The 19,355-nt window shown below is 35.3% G+C and overlaps 2 protein-coding genes across 3 annotated transcripts; one reads left to right on the top strand and one right to left on the bottom strand.

Moving 5' to 3' along the window:
* Positions 1 to 69: 69 nt before the first annotated feature.
* Positions 70 to 9,019, bottom strand: myef2 (myelin expression factor 2). Its single transcript, XM_034049762.3, has 18 exons — positions 8,792 to 9,019; positions 7,874 to 8,082; positions 6,808 to 6,860; positions 5,379 to 5,386; positions 5,141 to 5,234; positions 4,634 to 4,822; positions 3,955 to 4,108; positions 3,710 to 3,759; positions 3,214 to 3,274; positions 2,685 to 2,801; positions 2,182 to 2,235; positions 1,983 to 2,081; positions 1,756 to 1,851; positions 1,561 to 1,656; positions 1,233 to 1,301; positions 739 to 932; positions 609 to 660; positions 70 to 457 (listed from the first exon to the last, which is right to left on the bottom strand). Exons 1-18 carry the CDS (start codon positions 8,905 to 8,907, stop codon positions 294 to 296), a joined length of 1,875 nt encoding a protein of 624 aa, XP_033905653.3. The 5' UTR covers positions 8,908 to 9,019; the 3' UTR covers positions 70 to 293.
* An 8-nt stretch (positions 9,020 to 9,027) lies between these two features.
* On the top strand, positions 9,028 to 17,030 carry ctxn2 (cortexin 2). Of its 2 annotated transcripts, none has more exons than XM_058998696.1 (2): positions 9,028 to 9,080; positions 15,737 to 17,030. In XM_058998696.1, exon 2 carries the CDS (start codon positions 15,792 to 15,794, stop codon positions 16,035 to 16,037), a length of 246 nt encoding a protein of 81 aa, XP_058854679.1. In that variant the 5' UTR covers positions 9,028 to 9,080; positions 15,737 to 15,791; the 3' UTR covers positions 16,038 to 17,030. The 2 variants fall into 2 exon arrangements, with proteins under 2 accessions (XP_058854679.1, XP_058854680.1); XM_058998697.1 differs by lacking the exon at positions 9,028 to 9,080 and adding an exon at positions 9,421 to 9,723.
* The last annotated feature ends 2,325 nt before the right edge of the window (positions 17,031 to 19,355 follow it).

Below are 19,355 nucleotides of genomic sequence, written 5' to 3'. Positions count from 1 at the left end.
GACTGATGTGTGGAAAGATGCAACGCGCCATGTTATTTACATAGTATTTTACTTAATAAAACACTGCAATAAATTTTTTTTTTTTTTTTTTTTTTTTTTAAAAACCACCATTTATTCATTCAATTAAACTGCCACAAAACAAAAAAAATCTAAGGGTTTTAACAAGTCACAGACAGCCCTATACGTTCATCCAGTTTTAAAAGCTGGTGAGCACTGAGACATTTCTTATGGTACAACAGAGAAGACTTGCAGGAAATGCATTAAGAAAAAAAAAAGACAGCATCTCTAAATGTTTATGCGTTTCGATCCATCCGAACATCTACTTCTCTTCCGTTGATCCTTGTGCCATTCATAATTCTACAAGCATTTTCTGCACTTTCTGGCGAATCAAAACGAACCGTACCACAACCTTTAGATCTTCCATTCTCCATTTTAATTTCTGCAAACATAACTTGACCTGTGAAGTACAGACAACAAAAAGTAATAACCCTCTTTCGAATCAACTGAGTAGGTGCGAGAAATCAAATTCACCACCACCAAAACCTTCATAAAGAATCTGTAAAATTGCAATCTCAGACATAGATGAAATTAAGTCTTAAAAAGCTTACCACAATGGATGAAATTTTCCTTCAACTTCTGCCAGGTAAGATCAAATGGAAGCTGAAAAAGAACATCTGTTACTATAACCCTTCTAAGAAATACATAATGCTCAAATATATGTGCAGGTCTTTTACTTACATTTCTGACAAAAATCTGGCAACCCTTGGTACCAGATCCTCTGTCTGACTTTCCTCCTCCCATAGGGCCAGATCCAAAACCACCGAAGCCGCGATTCATATCCATACCACCACCACCACCACCACCCATTCGATCATAACTGGAGCTCATGCGGTCCATTCCCATTCCAACTCCCATGCTGTTCATTCCACTACCTAAAAGCAAAAACACGTGCATTACACATTTCCTTGTATTGTAAATGCTTTAATTCAAGAAAAAGACTTTCTGGTTTCTCACACATATTATATTGCATGGCAATATAATATCACTTTCCCAAAGTCATAATGCCTCTACGTACATATAAAAATGTGAGTGCTTTATTATTTCAATGCAGGTATATGTTAAGGGTTTTATAAAGACTAATCTACATTACACAAAAGGGAAGAAAAAAAAAAAAAGATGTGAGAAAGCAAAAAAGCGTATTAACATTAAAAATGGGAAAAATGAAGGGATACCTAATCCATGTCCCATTAGACTCATGCCAGCACTACCCATTCCACCTCCAAATCCTCCCATTCCTCCTCCTGATGAAGAAAATGAACTAACAGTCAATTCAGGGTAGATAATTAAAATACTCCCCAAAACCTATAATTTTGATGGATCAGATAAAAAACAAAATGTTTAGGTGTGCTAGCACCAATTAATACATACATATAATTTAATAATCAAAACAAGAAAGCTAGCAACAATCTATGAGAAAACAACTTGATGCTGAAATGTATGTCAAATGAAAATAATGTTGGTGTGAATCAATGAGGAGTTTTAATACCAACATTTTCTTACCCATTGCTCCAAAAGAATCTCCGTACCCTCGGTTCATTGGCAAATCACTTCTGCTGAAGTCTCTATCCATGCCACTTATTCCTGAACGATGCATATCTGAAAGACAAAATTATTTATATAAAAAATAATAATAATAATAATAATAATAATAATAATAATAATAACAACAAAATCTTTAACAGGGATACATCTTACCTCCCATGCCACTGCCCATTCTGCCACTCATTCCTCCCATACCACTGCCCAGTCCACCCATACCAGTGCCCAGGTTTCCTCTATAATCATCCATTCCTGTAAACACACAGTAATTGTTATTCAACCACTAGCTCTACAGATACTTCTAGTCGAAACATGCAGGGTACTTTCTTGTTCAATAAAGTAGCAATAGCATGATTTTATCAAACAAAAGCCCTGGAACTTACCCCCCATCCTTCCAATAGGCGCCAAGTCCCTGCCTCCATAGCCTCCCATGTTGCTTATCCCGTCCATTCCACCGCCATATCCACCACTGCCACTAACTCCTACAAAAGGCAGGATTTCATACTTAGATGTGTGGAATACAAATGATCAAATAAAAATACTTAAATAAATGCAACTTGAATATAAACAATGGTAACCCACCTGTTCCCATCCTGCTCATACCACCAAAACCAGGTCTATCCATTCCACTCATAGCTTTAAACATAGAAATTAAAAAAAAATAATAATGAAAAAGATTGAATTAGCACACAATAATTACCTTGATAAATAAGCGCTAGGAAGCAGTAAAATCTGTCATGAACTACAAAACAAGTAAACAACCTGATTCATCAGAAGACAAACATTTATTCCCCAAATCATCCTCTATGGTGACCAGTATAAAAGTTATAAAGAATAGCCCCAACATATGTGAAAACTTCATATTTGATATGTTCTTACAGATCATTCATCTAATTCAAATAGAGTATCTCAAAGCACTGGGTCAAAGTCACATGACTAATACAGAAGTGGTTATGTTTGCAAAATGAAATATGAAAGTGTGGCAGCATTTATATTAGCATATACCAGCACCTGCTATATGAAAACCATTTCAAGTCTGTAAATACATTTGTATTCCAATGTATTCTAATTTCGAATATACCTACCTCCAGGGCCCATATTTCCCATTCCTCCTCCTCCTCCTCCACTTCCTCCACTCAATCTGTTTGCATTAATTGGTTGACCTCCAGGTCCAAGACCCAATCCAATACCACTGAGCCCACCTAAGACAGCATTATTATTTTATTTGTACTTCATTTACATCAACAAAAAACCATCACCCCACAACTATCATGGGAAGAAGGACCGCGCAAAGCATATACCATTATAGCAAAAGACAATGCCCCCTTGATTACTGACCACAAAATACAGGTATGTTTCCCGAACTCCCCCACACTTACTCTCAAGAGTATAGTTTTTAAGAATGTTTTTAACAAATAAAACTATATTACTGGTAAATTGTGCTGATGCTCTGACAAAGGTCTGACGACCGAAAAGTAAGCTCTTTTCTATTTTTATTTATTTTAAACAATAAAGTGAGATTTTGCATAATGCAGCGTGCAGGATTTTTCTATTACTTCTGTTGTGCTGAAAGATAACAGCCAAGCTAAATCAAAGGAAGGCAATAATACTTACGAGGCAACTGAGGCGTCTTTTCTATTGGACGGAAGTCATCATGAGGAATAGACTTGTCATCCTAAAATCCAGAATTAAATGTGAAGGTTAAAGTTAGTAACCCCAGGCGTATAACTTTCTGGGATCAGTATTTAGTAATCTCACACTGCCTGCATACATGATTTCAGGACATTCTAAAGTACTTGGCACTGTGTTAATTTATTGTGAAATAGAGAAGAAAGGGTTTAATGGTTTTAAAAATGTGTCTGAAGATGGAAAATAAGTAAGGGAAAAGCAAAAGGGGTATACAAGGTATGATGTAAGGAACAAAAAAATAAGAATCGAAGTAGTATTAAGATTAGGGAAAAATGTATGAAAGTAACCATTTATTGAAATGTAATATTGTTGTACTATGTATGTTGTTCAAAGAGGTGAAGGGTTTAGAGTACTGTCATAGAACCTGAAAAAAGTGCGATATCTTAAGGTTTTTAAGTTATATAAAAAAAATAAAACTTACCATTTTTACATGCATAGGCCTATCAAATAAAAACTGTCCATTTAACATTGCTGAAATCATAACATTAAGGAAAAACAAATTAAACAATAACTTCATTGTACAACGACATAATCTCATTTCTATATCCGTATGAAAGAGAAAAGGTGTACTCTGATTAGGAGCTAGTCTCAATCATTGTTACTTCAAATAATGTTATTCATACACACTAATTTCTTCTGAATTCTACAAAAGAAAAGAAAGGATACAGATGGCCTGCACTGCTTCTAGGGCTTGATCAAATGTAACAGTTCCCATGCCGCGACTTTTGCCCTCCTTGTCTTCTTTGACATCTGCTCTTTTAACTGTTCCAGCCATGCTAAACACCTCCTTAAGCTTTTTCCATCCAACTTTGAAATCGAGCTTTAAAAAATAAAGAATATTTTAGTTTGATTAGTGACAAATATCACCCACCAAGTAATTCACCAAGACCTTCACTACTCAAAAGTATGGAAACAAATGGTTTAAAGAATGACTGGGAGTGGGCCAGTGCTCCCTAAATATCTTGCTATCCCTTGGTATTACCTCCAACAAATGGGTTTCTGCAATGGGTTGCTCAAAAGACTGTTTCTACAATAAACACTGCAGAAATGTATTGGGGGTAAAATGAAGAACACATCTCTCATCCAGACATTCTTCATGTTATTTCAGTGTACCAGACAGTTAGCTCATTAAAATATTTTGCCTATTTTTGAAGAGGGGACTATTACTGATTTGAGGATACCAAGATATCTGGAAAGCAAGGGGTGTGTGAGGGGTACAAAATCGGCAATAAATGCCCCACTGCCAGTCATCCCACATACAAGTTGGAAATACAGGTAGTTATTCCAAACATAAGAGATAAATGCTTAAGTTAAACGATATGAGAGGTTGAACGCATTTGCTTACATTGGCAACAAACACTGTTGTTCCAAGCCTTCCATCTTGTAATCCATTGATAATTTCAGGAGGAATATTTGGATTATTAGCAATAGAAGGTGGCAGGTTCATTACACCAGGTCCCCCATCTTGCCCACGTCCACCTGGGAACATTCCAGTTCGCTGTAGCATCCTACGAGCATGCTCGCCATCAGGATCCTGCAAAATTCAGTGCAGATCAGAGTCCAGTACTGTTAGATTTGTATTGAATTCAGCCATAGGGATCTTTTCTACAGCTCAGAAGTATTTAATATTCTGTTTAGCTGTTAAGCTACTTGCTTGTAAGTTTTTGACAGCTCAAGATGACATATTCTTGTACAACAGGACTAGAAAAGCCTCAGAAATAATGATTTGTGTAGCCAATGGAAAAAAAACACATCTGTAGTAGTAACGCAAGATCTGTGTAAACAATTTAAAATCTATGCAATATGTACTCTTGATTTATTCTATTTTCAAACAATAAGACAATTTCCGTACCTCTTTGATGTTGAGTGGTCTTCCACTGAGATCATATTTGTTCATAACATCTATTGCCTTCTTTACAAACTCTTCATCTTTGAACTCTACAACACTAAACAGGCAATATTTATTTTAGATACATACAATAAACATATTTTGACATTAAAAACTCCAAGAAACCCTAAACACTATCAACAGACTATTAGTTTAGTTAAATAATAAACACAGAAACAATTAGAAGTATATTCAAACTTACCCACAACCCTGCAGCATTATGGTGTGTTCACAAGGGTACAGAAAGAAAGAAAAAGAGAAAGTCATTTTTGTAAGCGTGAACTAACCATGTTTCTCCAAATTTGAACAGAAAATGTACCCAATTTGGAAATTTCTACAAACCATTTGAAGAACTTAGTGTACCACCCACTTTATTCTGATGTGTAGCAAACCCAGTTCATAATTCTTTCCTACATGACAAACTGTTTAACAGAGCTTTTAAACATCTTGTTCAACAGTCTTAAAAGTGCTCTCTTTTCCCTTATATTTGTGGGACATTCTGGACATTTACTTTTTTTTTTCTTTTATGGACTAACAAGATGTAAACATTTCTCAAACAGTTATATAACCAAGGCAATTGTTAGCATTAAACCCTAATTCTTGCACACTAGGCCTTACAATGGATGGCTAAAACAATGTACATGTATCAATGGAGGAGTGTGAACCATGGTTACCTTACCTCTTATTAGCATTATTATCATTGGTCACTATTCATCAAATGAATAGTTGCTGTTATTTTATTTGTTTTTTATGCAGATGTGTGAAAGACAACACTATAGTTGCTGCTGCTTATAATGGTATCTAATCACTTCAGGTGTTGTAGTTCAAACTTACAACATTGATCTAGTGCAATCAGACCATAAGATCTAATTCAGGTATCACAAATGTTTAATGTGGTATTTGAGATATTTGCATATGCAAAATGTGAAATAAGTGAAGAATCTACAGAATGTTAGTTTAACAGATGACCAGTAATAATGTCAATAACACAAAGCATATTTTAAAGCACTGGTTAACACTCCTTTAAAAAGTATAAATATTCTCATAAAACTTTCAAATGTTACTAAGAATAATAAAAAATAAAAATAATAGTAATAAAACACACACACACACACACACAGAATGCTTAATCACACACTTCCTATATCTGACATTCAAAATGATTTTTTGCTTTTAAGAACGTACACAAGTCCAACTTTTAAAAATCTAAAAGCATGACAAGATTTGTAAATTAAAAAAGTTTGTCTTATTTAAACTATGAAACAAGTTCTGACAAATTAAAACATCCATTGGAAAAATGTAACTGTAGAAGCCAACTGAACCACTAATTGAAAACTGCAACAACAAAGACTTGAATGTGCTTAATGGAAAAAACGAAATGCTTTCTATGTTGGCAAGGTTTTCTAGAATCCAATTATACAGCATCAACCAGCCAGCCCTGCTGACAAAAGCTCACAAAATACAGCCAACTATAACAGTCCCAATACCTTACCAGTGTATAAAGCAATTCACAAAATAACATGTTATACAAATAAAACCAGAAGTGTCATTACCTTGTACAGAACACGTGATAAAATGAAAACTGCCGAGGACATTAAACCCTCCAGCAGCATGTTGTCCATATCACTTACCCTTGACTTTCCTTCAGCATCCTTAAAGAGTTCCACGTATGTAACCTCACCAACTACATGAGACATACAAAGGGAAAATACCAAAAAACAATGCATTTAAAAACACCAGACTTCACTTCACTGTTGCCCTTGGCACAACTCTACAGAGAGAAAAGCCTACATTATTCACCAACAATCAATCCAGACCAACATACCACCTGACAGTAACCATGACATTCGGTTTATTTTCTGGGAAATTTATCAGCCATGGACTCTGAATATGGAAGAAAAACAGCTATATTCAGCCTTAAACATAAAAACATTTCTCTCAATGTGTCCAGCATGATATAGTTGGTGAACAAGTTACCACAGTTAAACTGCTCATTAGCTTTTAAGACACATTTTAACCCTTAACTGTTTTAAAGGTGACCTTTCACCATAAACAGTTTGCAGAAAGCTCCTTTTAAAATGACCAAATATTAGTGTAGTGCCCAGCAAGGCACACAATTCATAATTTATTTTCAGTGAAGTACATCTGTCACCTTACAACAGATACAACAAGATTTGATCAAATTACCAATTGATGCTGTTCATGTTCTGTATTGATGTTCAGTGAACATTTAGGGGTTACATTGTTATGAACCTGTCAGTACTGTAGACAAAAACCAATTTACAAAATAAACTCCAAAACACACTTAACAAAAGTACATATGCAAAAAGAAAATTAAATCCATATAATACAACCATTTTTCCCTACAGTCTAAGGTATGTACATCAACAATCACACCCCTAATAGAAAAAGTTACTAAATGAATTTCCCTAAAGAACACAATTATCCTCTGATGATCTTCTAAACACTAGCAATTTAAATACCCTCAAAATCTTTTTATTTTACTAATCCTTTGCACAAATGAATTTATTGTGAACATCAAATTTCACCTTGTTTCTTTTGAACCACTGCACTGTTCACATTTTGAACCAGGAGTAATACCAACAGAAACACCTTTAGTTAAGTGATGGACAAATACCACCTGTAGTAAGTCCCCAAAGTCCATAAATCTTTGGTTCTTTGGCCTTGGAAAGTTACCTTTCTCTCTCATAAGATCTTTAATGGCTTGCCATTTCATGTCATATGGGATATTGCTAATAAACACTCTGTTTCGAGGAGACCCCTTCTTGTCTCCAGAGCCTGCATTCTTGTCTTTGGAATAGGGTTGAAATCTGCTTTTCTTGTTCAGATTTGATTTTTCTTTCAGTGTCGACTGCTCCTTGGGGGTTTCCTCGCTCTCAGTAGTTCTGGGGAAAAAAGAAAAAAAAAAAAACATTTAGGCCATCTCTCTACACATATAGTATACACACACACACACTGTACAAATTACAGCCTTGCAGCCCATTCCCTGAACTGCAAAGAAAAAAAAAACGGACTTTATCCTGACATAGCACTGTGGGGGTTTTGTTTACAAAGCCTCATCCATAAACACTGCACAGAGGTCCTTGACCTACATTTGTACTGAACCAGTTCCTCTTGATCTGTCTTGTTCGGCGAGCACGTCAAATGTCGTAATAAATACATTAACCTAGACATATGCTTTATCTTCTATTTAAATATACATGAAGCGTAAAAAATACAGCTCCCGACACAAAACCCTAACCAAAACCACTGGATTAACCGGCTATGTAAAGAAAGCCACTCAAATTTAGATTATTCTGATATAAACATTGTGATATTAATGATATAAATGTCAAAATACAACCCGGGTCACAGCGTGCACTAGCATTACGGTACCCAATGTTACTTGAGAAAATACCAAACAATAATTTCGTCTCCTCCAGAAGTTTCGCATTGTATCAATGGCAAAGTTTTAAAAGAACAGACCATTGTATATTCATTACTAATAGTAATCACATACTATAGGCCTAAACTATCTCCTTAGAATCCACCTGAAATGCCCCCCATCACCCACTTGCTCGTAAATAAGTGCTATAAGAAAGAAGAGAAAGTTACGTTTTAACGCCATTGGTGTTGTTTTCCGGTTCCTCGTCGTTTTTTATCTCGGTTACGGTTATTTGTGTTTCTTCTTCTTGCTGTTCTTGTTGTTCGACTTCTACAATCGCAGCCATTGTCGTTTTTTTCTCTCCAGTTCTGCGCGTCTCTCTCCTTTTTCCTGCGCAGTTTGAATCGGCTTCCTAGGCTGAAATGGTTTTTATCGCGAGAGTTAGCGAGAACTTTCATAAACCAAACTCGAACAAGGCAAACAGATCTACGGATCTTTTTTCACGGAGGCGCCATTTGCGTAAGTCTGAGAGTTACGTCACCTGTCTTGACGTGTGGTTTTTAAACAAATTAAACAGCGTTGAATTTATCTTTTTTTCCCCCTTTGCATAGTTTTTTACTCTTTTATATTAAATGTTAGAAATGTATGCAAACTTTCATTGTAATAAACTACAAAATAGATTTAAGCATCATAACGTTATATTACCCTCCCTGGCTTCTGTCTTAATTTGTTTTTCCCATATTCCTCTCGTAGGGCACTTTCTACAACTGGTGTGTGTATGTTATTGCAAAAAAAAAAATAGGGGTAATATCAGTGCCAGTTTATTTAATCCACTTAAAAATAGACTGTTAAAATAGTAACAGTGGCTTTAAACAGGTTGTGTTTTTTATATTTGTTCTCGGACATTGTTTGTGCAAAATTGTTAATATCGTAAACTACCTGTTCTTTAAAATTCTGCATTAGACAGTGTATGTGTCAAAATACCACACACTGGTAGTGTTTATAGCCTATACCGATTTGGAGAACTTTATTGTAATTATTTAGTAAACCTTTGGAGTTGTAGGATATTTAAACTAGACTGTTGAGCAAAGATCTTTCAATAGAACATTTTTAGATGGGTCAAATCTGGAGAGGTGTTTTCATGGAGAAAATGCGTTCAGAGGTATGTGTTTTGTAGATCTCATTTCTTGAACAACCCTCAAAGATTTGCATAACTGTTTTATGTTGATTTAAAAAAGATATATATTTTTTAATTCCTAATTTTTTTAGAAGTAGGTCACATTTTCATTGTTAGGTCTATATTATTATTATTATTATTATTATTATTATTATTATTATTATTATTATTATTAAGACTAGTGCATTTACTATTTAATATCTGTTTTTTTTTTTTTTTTTCGAAACCTCCTCCCAGTAGATGGCACCTATTAGACACCCCACAGATATTTTCAAAATTTATAGGGGGCAAACCTACCCATTCAAACACATGCAGGTGACATTTATTAGTAATGTTACTGCAGCTCAAGATCTTAGAGTAACAGGTACAAATTACATCCTATTCGGAAAATACACAGACGTTTCCAAAGCACTTGTTCATAAGGTCATGATCACATGTCAACATGGAACCATAAGCTAAAAACAAATAACTAAATAATGGGGGCATATACAACAAAGCAACTGTACCAAATGTCATTACCAGGTGTGGATTTTAAGCAAGTACTCTGTGTAAAACTGACCTTGCTGCAGTGAATAGTAGATTACTGAATCCAAAGACTTCCAAAGGGGTTGCCTCTATCTACATGCAGTGTTTAATTATATACTACTCAACTAACACTATACAATTATGTCAAAATGAAGTCAAATGGACAAACTGCTGGGCTACTGAATAGAAACCAGTAGCACTTTGAATGATTAAATAATAATGATGCCTCAGCATGGGTCTAATTGGGCATCCTGCAGACTGAGCTTTTATGAACCTAATTCCTTACTGAGTCAATAGCTCACTTATAGCATTTCTGTAATGGTTCATTTGGAATGGCTCCAGCAAAATGTTATTTAATTTCTGAAGAAAGGCACGACGGTGTTGCTGGGCAGGGCTCTAAAGGACACTAGTGGTTCGCCAGTCCTTTTGTATTTTATTTACAAAATGAAACTGGAACTTCAGTGCGTTCGTAATACTGTTACCTAATTATAACACCATATCCTGCTCCTAATTTAAGGTAATGCAAATTTCACAACTTAAGTGTGGATAGAAGAAGGTTTGGTTTCTATCCCGCTGTTTAATATACAAAGTGACAAGCATTGCATTATGTGTATTTCCTGCTGGAGTGAAATTTATAGGAACAGCCTTGCCAGTTGCCAAAGTTAATTTATGTTAATGTACAGAGAGGATCTTTCCCAAATCATTAATTGCAGTACTAGTTTCGATTATTGGATATTGCATAGCCCTTTTAATAAAATGTCTTTTGTAGGTTCTTCTAATACAGTTTGTGTTGCATATTGTGGGTTTATTGTTATAGGCCAGTCAGGATGTGTTTATATCATACTGCAGCACAGTGCCCCCTAGGGCCATACTGGTGCATTGGTTCTGTCTAAGAGGGAAGGGATTTCTAATGAAACACAGACAGCACTCCATGCACTGCTACTCTGCAATTCTCAGCCTCAACCTTGATTACCTTCTGAGATTTTACAAGACTTTTAGAAGAGATTTTACAAGATTTTACAAGGGGGTATTTGTGTTAGCAAAAATATATGATACATGTATATCAGGCAGGGTAACATTTAAGGTATCCAGATCTGGTAAAGTGTTGTCTTTGCTGGGTGTAGTGTATGTCTGGATACTTGTCCTCTAGAGTCTGTCCCTGGATTCAGGTTTATATAAAATGGGATACATGCCAATCTGCCTAAATGCCAGTATGCTTTCAAATTCTGAACGCACAGCTGCTTATTGCTTAACTGGAGTAAACAAGGAATCTGAAACAGCTTTTGAACATGGGCTCAGCTGTTAAATGTACCTTTTAACATATTTTAGATGGAAGAGTATGTAATGTCTATTGGGTTTACGTGAAGTTCATAGTATTATGTGTACAGCAAAACTCAAACTGTTAACATGGCTTTCTTTGTAATGCACAAATAAATAAATAAATAAATATACCATTTTTCTATGACAGGTAATGTATCTATTTCAATGATAAAGTTCCCCATTTAATATATATATATATATATATATATATATATATATATATAGAGAGAGAGAGAGAGAGAGAGAGAGAGAGAGAGAGAGAGAGAGAGATAAGTGCAACTCCATCTAGTACTATACTGAACAAATATATGTCTAATGGTTCAAATCCCTGATGGAATGCTACCGACCCATAGTGCTGCACTGGCTTCATTCTCCCTCGGGAGATTAGTAGGAAAGTCAGTTAGGATACTTTCACCTTCTACACTTCAGCACTGAGGTGACATTTGAATAAGGCTTTCAAAACTGTTGAAAAAACAAGGGTAAAGTTGCATTAACAATTCAATTTCAATTTTGCATTAACATGACATCTCACTCTACTGTTTCATAAGCATTTAAATTACATAGCCGTAAGAAACAAAGCAAAGTAATGTTGACATTTGGAAATGTAACCTTTAGCACAATAAGTGGACTACTGCACAGCCTCAAGTTGTGAGCAAAAGAACCATGTTATTAATTATATTAACAATTATAGAATATGATTTAAAAAAATAACACTATTCTACACATTTGCCATTGTTTTTTTGTTATTGTTTATAATCAGTTATAATTCTTTAATCTTGTTTGTGTGTGTGTGTGTGTGTGTGTGTATATAAAATTATGGATTACAGAGAGGTTAACTCACTGGTTGACAGGAGTTTCTTAGGCTTTCAGATGGCAGCTTATTGATTGCAAGGGGCATCTGCTAATGAGCTTTTAACTAGAAATCACAATTCAGTATAAAAAGTGACTGATTGATGAAAACAACCAAATAAACAACATAAACTAGAAAAAAGCTGTAGTGCTAGTGCAGGGGTAAGTAAACACATTGGAGTGGCTGATTGTCAGCTTGCTGCTCACAGTTGATGAAAGGTGAGGGCTAGATAGAATGGCTGAATCATAATGAAGTTGAATGAGACAGGCTGTGAATCCAGAGCATCATTCGCTTGACTCTGGGATTTCTGACTTTGTGAACACAGCCAGCAAGCTGCGTCTCATCTCATTGCACGAAACACCCTTTTATCCTCCCCTGAGCACTGAAGCTCAGACTCTGAATGCCAAACTACCACAAGATTGGATCGGACAGATATTACACAACTGATGACAAGGCTATACAAGGATCAATTTAAGAGCTCATTCATTCTATTGCCTTGGAACTAATGTTTAGTGTGGTTTGCAACAAGTCTGTAGGAATTAAACCAAAATTAAGGTAAGCTGCATGCCATTTGTATCAATGAAACCAGCCATTTATATCAGATTATTTGTAAGCATTTGCTGTTACAAAAAAGCATGGCCATTTTTACATTTTCCAGTACCATTTCTAGCTTGCCATTTGCTTACAAGCAACAGGTACAGTACTTAAATCGCGTCATTTCTCATATCACATATTTGCAAAATCTTATTATTTTACTTTATTTGCATTAGCAGTCTAAAGGGGAGGAGGTTAAGATTGGAAGTTAACATTTGACTTCATTATGAGAGTTAAAGAATTACAATCACTTTTTAGAAAACATCTGTAAATGCAGTCTACACACAGATGCTACTGGTAAGTAATTTGCAGTAACAGTTTGTATTGCGTACTATAAGTAGTAGTTTGAAAGTTTTAACAGGGTTAAAACTTGATGAAATATAACACAAATTTAAAGCTAATCCATACATAAATGGTTTACCATGGCATGTCACAATTTGCACAGGCATTTCAGTTTAAAATTACATGTAACTCTTTATGTTACAAGAAACAGTCTAAAGATACTGTAAAACAAGATATATTTAATAGGTACAATTTGAAACAGGTAATTTGCAATTGTAAGCTACAGTACAGTATTATATATATATATCTATATATATATATATATATATATATATATATATATATATATATATATATATATATATATATACAGTGCCTTGCAAAAGTATTCAGACCCCTGACCAATTCTCTCATAATACTGAATTACAAATGGTACATTGAAATTTCGTTCTGTTTGATATTTTATTTTAAAACACTGAAACTCAAAATCAATTATTGTAAGGTGACATTGGTTTTATGTTGGGAAATATTTTTAAGAAAAATAAAAAACTGAAATATCTTGCTTGCATAAGTATTCAACCCCTGTGCTGTGGAAGCTTCCAGTTTACACCGATGAAAAAAATTGCCCTAACAAGGACACAATTACGTTACCATTGGCCTCCACCTGTGAACCATTAAAGTTGCTGTCACATTTTCTAGATAAAAACCCCACTGTTGAAGGATCATTGGTCAGGCTGTGAATCTGAAGGAAAATGACCAAAGAGCATTCTACAGAAGTTAGAGATAAAGTAATACAAATGCATAGATTAGGGAAAGGGTACAAAATAATATCCAAGTGTTTGGATATCCCAGTGAGCACAGTTGGATCAATAATCAGGAAGTGGAAGCTGCATCACACCACCCAGGCACTGCCAAGAAAAGGCCGTCCCTCAAAACTCAGCGCTCAAACAAGAAGGAGACTTGTGAAAGAAGCCACAGAGAGGCCAACAATCACTTTGAAGGAGCTACAGAGTTCAGTGGCTGGGAGTGGAGTAATGGTGCACCAGTCAACCATATCAAGAGCTCTGCATAACACTGGCCTGTATGGGAGGGTGGCAAGAAAGAAGCCGTTACTCAAGAAGTACCATCTGAAAGATCATCTGGAGTTTGCCAGAAAGCATGAGAGTGACCCAGCTGTGATGTGGAAAAAGGTTTTGTGGTCAGATGAGACCAAGATAGAGCTTTTTGGCCAAAACTCAAAGCGCTATGTGTGGCGCAAACCTAACACTGCCCATGCCTCAAGACACACCATCCCTACAGTGAAGTATGGTGGTGGCAGCATCATGCTGTGGGGATGCTTCTCATCAACAGGGACTGGGCATCTTGTTAAAATTGAAGGAAGAATGGATGGAGCAAAATACAGGGAAATACTGCAAGAGAACCTGCTTCAGTCCGCTAAAAAACTGAAGCTTTGGAGGAAATTCACCTTTCAGCAGGACAATGATCCCAAGCACAAGGCCAAAGCAACATTGGAGTGGCTCAAGAACAAAAAGGTGAATGTCCTACAGTGGCCCAGTCAAAGTCCTGATCTCAATCCCATTGAGAATCTGTGGCACTATTTGAAAATTGCGGTCCACAAGCGTCGTCCAACCAACCTGAACAACCTGGAGCAAATCTGCCAAGAAGAATGGGCCAAAATCACTCCGACACTGTGTGCAAAGCTGGTACATACTTACCCCAAAAGACTTAAAGCTGTTATTGTAGCGAAAGGTGGCTCTACCAAATATTAATGTGTGGGGGTTGAATACTTATGCAAGCAAGATATTTCAGTTTTTTATTTTTCTTAAAAATATTTCCCAACATAAAACCAATGTCACCTTACAATAATTGATTTTGAGTTTCAGTATTTTAAAATAAAATATCAAACAGAACGAAATTTCAATGTACCATTTGAAATTCAGTAATATGAGAGAATTGGTCAGGGGTCTGAATACTTTTGCAAGGCACTGTATATATATTAAAGTAATCCAGCCAACACTGGTATGGTTACTCCTAGAATTATCCAGGAAATTCTACTAGAGGTTATAATTAACTACATGATCAACAAGTATTAGCCTGTGTCTAACCTGAATTGTCTGAATATTTATTCTGGTCAGGACAGTGATGTAAATAAACAATGCTAATGGTTTGTTATCAAGTTTGTCCACCTAAATTTAGTAAACTGAAGTAAACATACCTAATTAGCAAATAGTAGGACAAATTAATTTCTTGTGACATTTTTTACATTTATCAGCAAGTAGAAATTGTAAAAACATTCTTACTTCTAAAACATAGAGTGAAGATGTCTTGCTTCATAAATGTCCACAATTACTTTTTGTTATACAGCAACAGCTTTGCTAATTGCCAGCTTTTGGTAAAACCTGCTCTCTTTTTTTGTTCTTTTTTTAGGTGAAGCAACAACATTACCCCACCCTAAGCATCATGAAGAGGCTTCACTCTCACTATGTGTAGCAGATACTTGAACTACTCCACGCCCATTATGAACAGCAATGAAATGACAGCTTCTTCGTTGACAATGGAGCAGAAGGCAGCCTTTGCATTTGTGGGGATGCTCTTCGTTTTCCTGGGACTCCTGATTGTCCGATGCTTTAAGATCTTGCTTGACCCCTACAGCAGCATGCCTTCATCGACATGGGCAGACGGGGTGGAAGGACTTGAGAAGGGGACATTTGAGTATGTCCTTACATAACACAATGGAAACAAACAAAACAACATTGCTGATTTACAGATCATGTTTCGGCCATTAGCTACAATAAAACACAATGCTGCAGGTTCATTAGGCTTTTAATGGACTGTGAGCTTACAACTGTATCACCATTTATCTATTTACTCACAAATCACTGGTAAGGCATACATATGCATCCCTTGTTACAGAAAACCAGGCACTATCATTCTAAGTATCTATTATGTAAAACTATCAGTACTAGTTACAGTATTTAATAGTATTCTCAGGAAAATGTTTGCTGTATTAAACAAAACAAAGAACAAAAACACAAATAATACTTAATACCTTATGGACATATGTTTATTGTGTATTGGTGTGAGGGTAAACTTAAAGGCTCAATATCTCGTATGAGTAAAAAAAAGCTTCAAACCAATGTTGAAATTATCATCTGTAGGTGTTTCCTGATATATATAAATATATATATATATATAGAGAGAGAGAGAGAGAGAGAGAGAGAGAGAGAGAGAGAGAGAATTACAGGAACATGCCTATTTGTCTCAAGTAAAATAGTGAAAAGTAGGTTTCAAGATGGGGAATAGGAATACGTGCTTATAGCTAAAACTACCTGTAAGGGATTTAAACAAACTGGACTGTCAACAAGGTTTACCTAAAAAAAAGGCTATCTTGTAACATTCATCATGATTGTGTGGCACTGCAGCTTTAACTGTTTAAAGTCTACAAAAATTGCAATCATTCTTAGAAGTGAATTCTCATCAGATTACAACTTTAATGATGACAAGTTTTTATTTGTTTTATTTTCACAGACCCCTCAATGCATGACCTTGAGAGTGGCTGCGGGTTGGGTGGGAAAGCACATTGTATTTAGATTTGGATTTCATTATGACTTGTAATATATTAGCAAACTACTTTGCAATTACCTACACTCTCCTATTTCAACAGACGATATTAGGAGCGTGTTGAAGATATATGTACTGTACTTTGCTACCGGTTTTGATGGGGCGGGGGGGGGGGGGGGGGGGGGGGGTGCCTTACTGTGAACCTGGGTTGGATGACGTGCCTTTATTATATGGTTACAAAATGTTTTCATAAGAATTGTATACCAGAAGTGTCTGGCATGTAATGGTGAAAATTATTTCTAGCTTTTCATGTATTACTTCAACAAGAAAGAACTATGTGGCTGTTGTACATTTGTATTAACTTTCGATATGTCCAATTAGATATGACTGATTTCTAAAATAAAGTACTCATCATATGCTTTATTCATGATTCAGAAAGTGCGTTTTTTTTTTCTTTTCCCAACGGTCACATTCAACTAGTCATAAAAAATTCAGTTAAATCAAATATCTTAATTATCAAAACTTAAAACTGGACCATACTAATCAATTTTATACATTTTTATTGATTTTTGTTTCCGTTAATTATAATGCGCAATGCTCTTCAGTGTTAACATTTACGAGTGGACTGTAAATCAGACTGATAACGTAAACTGCGCTGTAACGTCTGAGATGGCAGGCCATGCAATGTGTCTGGTACAGAAGTAGATTGCAGCGCATTCTTTGAGGCATTCCTCAGCCTGTCAATCATGTAATAACCAGCCTGTGTTGTTTAGTCAAGTTACACATTTTCAGTTGTCGTTTTAAAGCGTTTAATATTGATACGAAAATGTTTGCAGTTTCTTCGAGCAAAAACGTATACACCTGTACACCTGGTTTATATATTATTTAGTTTAATCCCGTTGATAAATACATTTGAAATTAAAAGATATTTAAAATATATTCGCCTACAAATAATTATTATATCAGAATCCGTTCAAAAACCTTTTAGAGGTCATATATATAGTGCAGTAAAACATTGCATTTTATAGTGTAATTAGTCAGTATGAATATACAATAATGACCTTAAAAGAAACTCATTAGAAATCTCCTCAGGCAGAAATTTCCGGTTATTTGTAGTATCATATTAACTTTTCAGAACACTCACAAACTCTTTGTACAGCACGATTTCACATAAGTACTGAGTGAACCATTAGGTCGGCTGGTTTTTTAAGCCAATGAGTCAAGAAAAGGACCTTGGGGTAAACAGGGCCTTCAGTTGGATTTGTGTATTTAAAAATACTAATGAACATGTTGGCAAATAAAGCAATACATTGTGGCCCAGGTTAACTAGCGCCCTAGGCAGAAATGAGGTGGCGCTCCCGAGAAAAAACGAAATAGCCTAATTATCTGCTGGGTGTTAAGGCAAATCACAGCGAACAGCTTTAAACTAAAATGCAGTCCATGTTTATATTAATAACTGTAATGTAATTTTCGTAGACGCATTTCAACCCCACCCTAGTATTTTCGAATTGCTACCCGACTTACTTTAAAACGAAACATCCTATGTACAAACGGCAATGCTATGGTTCTATTCAGATGTCTGGACGGACACAAGCAGAATAAATATTATCATCATATAGCATAAAATAGTAATAACAACAATAAAAAAAATAAAATAAAAACGATTAGTTCACTCATTGCTTTGCTTTTCTCTGAAACACTGAAAGCACACGTCCAGTGAGACATGCAAACTTACTGGGCATAAAAAAAAAAGTAAAATAAAATAATTACAGCTATATAAACTCCTGGTAACCCCGTTCTTTTTACTTTCGTAGGTGGTCTGCATCACCAGAGTCTGTAAATACATCAAGGACGTAATCCCCTAATACAAGGAATCCGGTTTTAGGAAATAAATAGGCTTAATAATGACGGACAGACATCTTCAAAGTCAAACAGAACAAAAGTAACAGCACGTAATGGAGATTTACAGCAGAGACTGGGATTTACTGATTGATTAAACTAGCTATATATCTAACACTATCGTAGGACAGTATTATTCATACATTGCTGTATGAGAGGCCGTTCAATTCTAAATTAGTGCTTGAATAGCTAAAACATATACAACGTTACATGCAACACGCTGCGGAATCCTTGAAGCAGAATGAATGTGCATACAAAAAACATGGTTAACTTAAGCACATAGTAAAATTGACTTAAGATATTGTAATATATATTATATGTAATACATACTAAATTAGATAAAGCCTATACTGAAATATGTACTACAATCGAATGGATATACCAATTAATGACATAAACAGAATGAATATACCATATGGCAGAATATATTTACAGTGCAATACATAGCAGAATGGATATAAAACATGACCAGAAAAGGTATATTAAAATGGATATAACATGTAGCACTGTGGATATAATATATAGCAAAATAGATATATCATATAAGAAAATGATTGAACATGAAGTAAAATGGCCATAACAGGTA

Source organism: Acipenser ruthenus, chromosome 24 (assembly GCF_902713425.1).
Source record: "Acipenser ruthenus chromosome 24, fAciRut3.2 maternal haplotype, whole genome shotgun sequence".
Lineage (NCBI taxonomy): Eukaryota > Metazoa > Chordata > Actinopteri > Acipenseriformes > Acipenseridae > Acipenser > Acipenser ruthenus.
Note: the sequence above shows the minus strand (reverse complement) of the source record. Positions and strands in the feature narration are given on the sequence as shown.

Coding starts and splice junctions, on each gene's coding strand:
- ctxn2 (XM_058998696.1), top strand. CDS start 15,792: ATGTGTAGCAGATACTTGAACTACTCCACGCCCATTATGAACAGCAAT.
- myef2 (XM_034049762.3), bottom strand. CDS start 8,907: ATGGCTGCGATTGTAGAAGTCGAACAACAAGAACAGCAAGAAGAAGAA. Junction 1,852..1,982: donor GCCTATTGGAAGGATGGGGG/GTAAGTTCCAGG, acceptor GTGTGTTTACAG/GAATGGATGATTATAGAGGA. Junction 1,657..1,755: donor AATGGGCAGTGGCATGGGAG/GTAAGATGTATC, acceptor TTTGTCTTTCAG/ATATGCATCGTTCAGGAATA.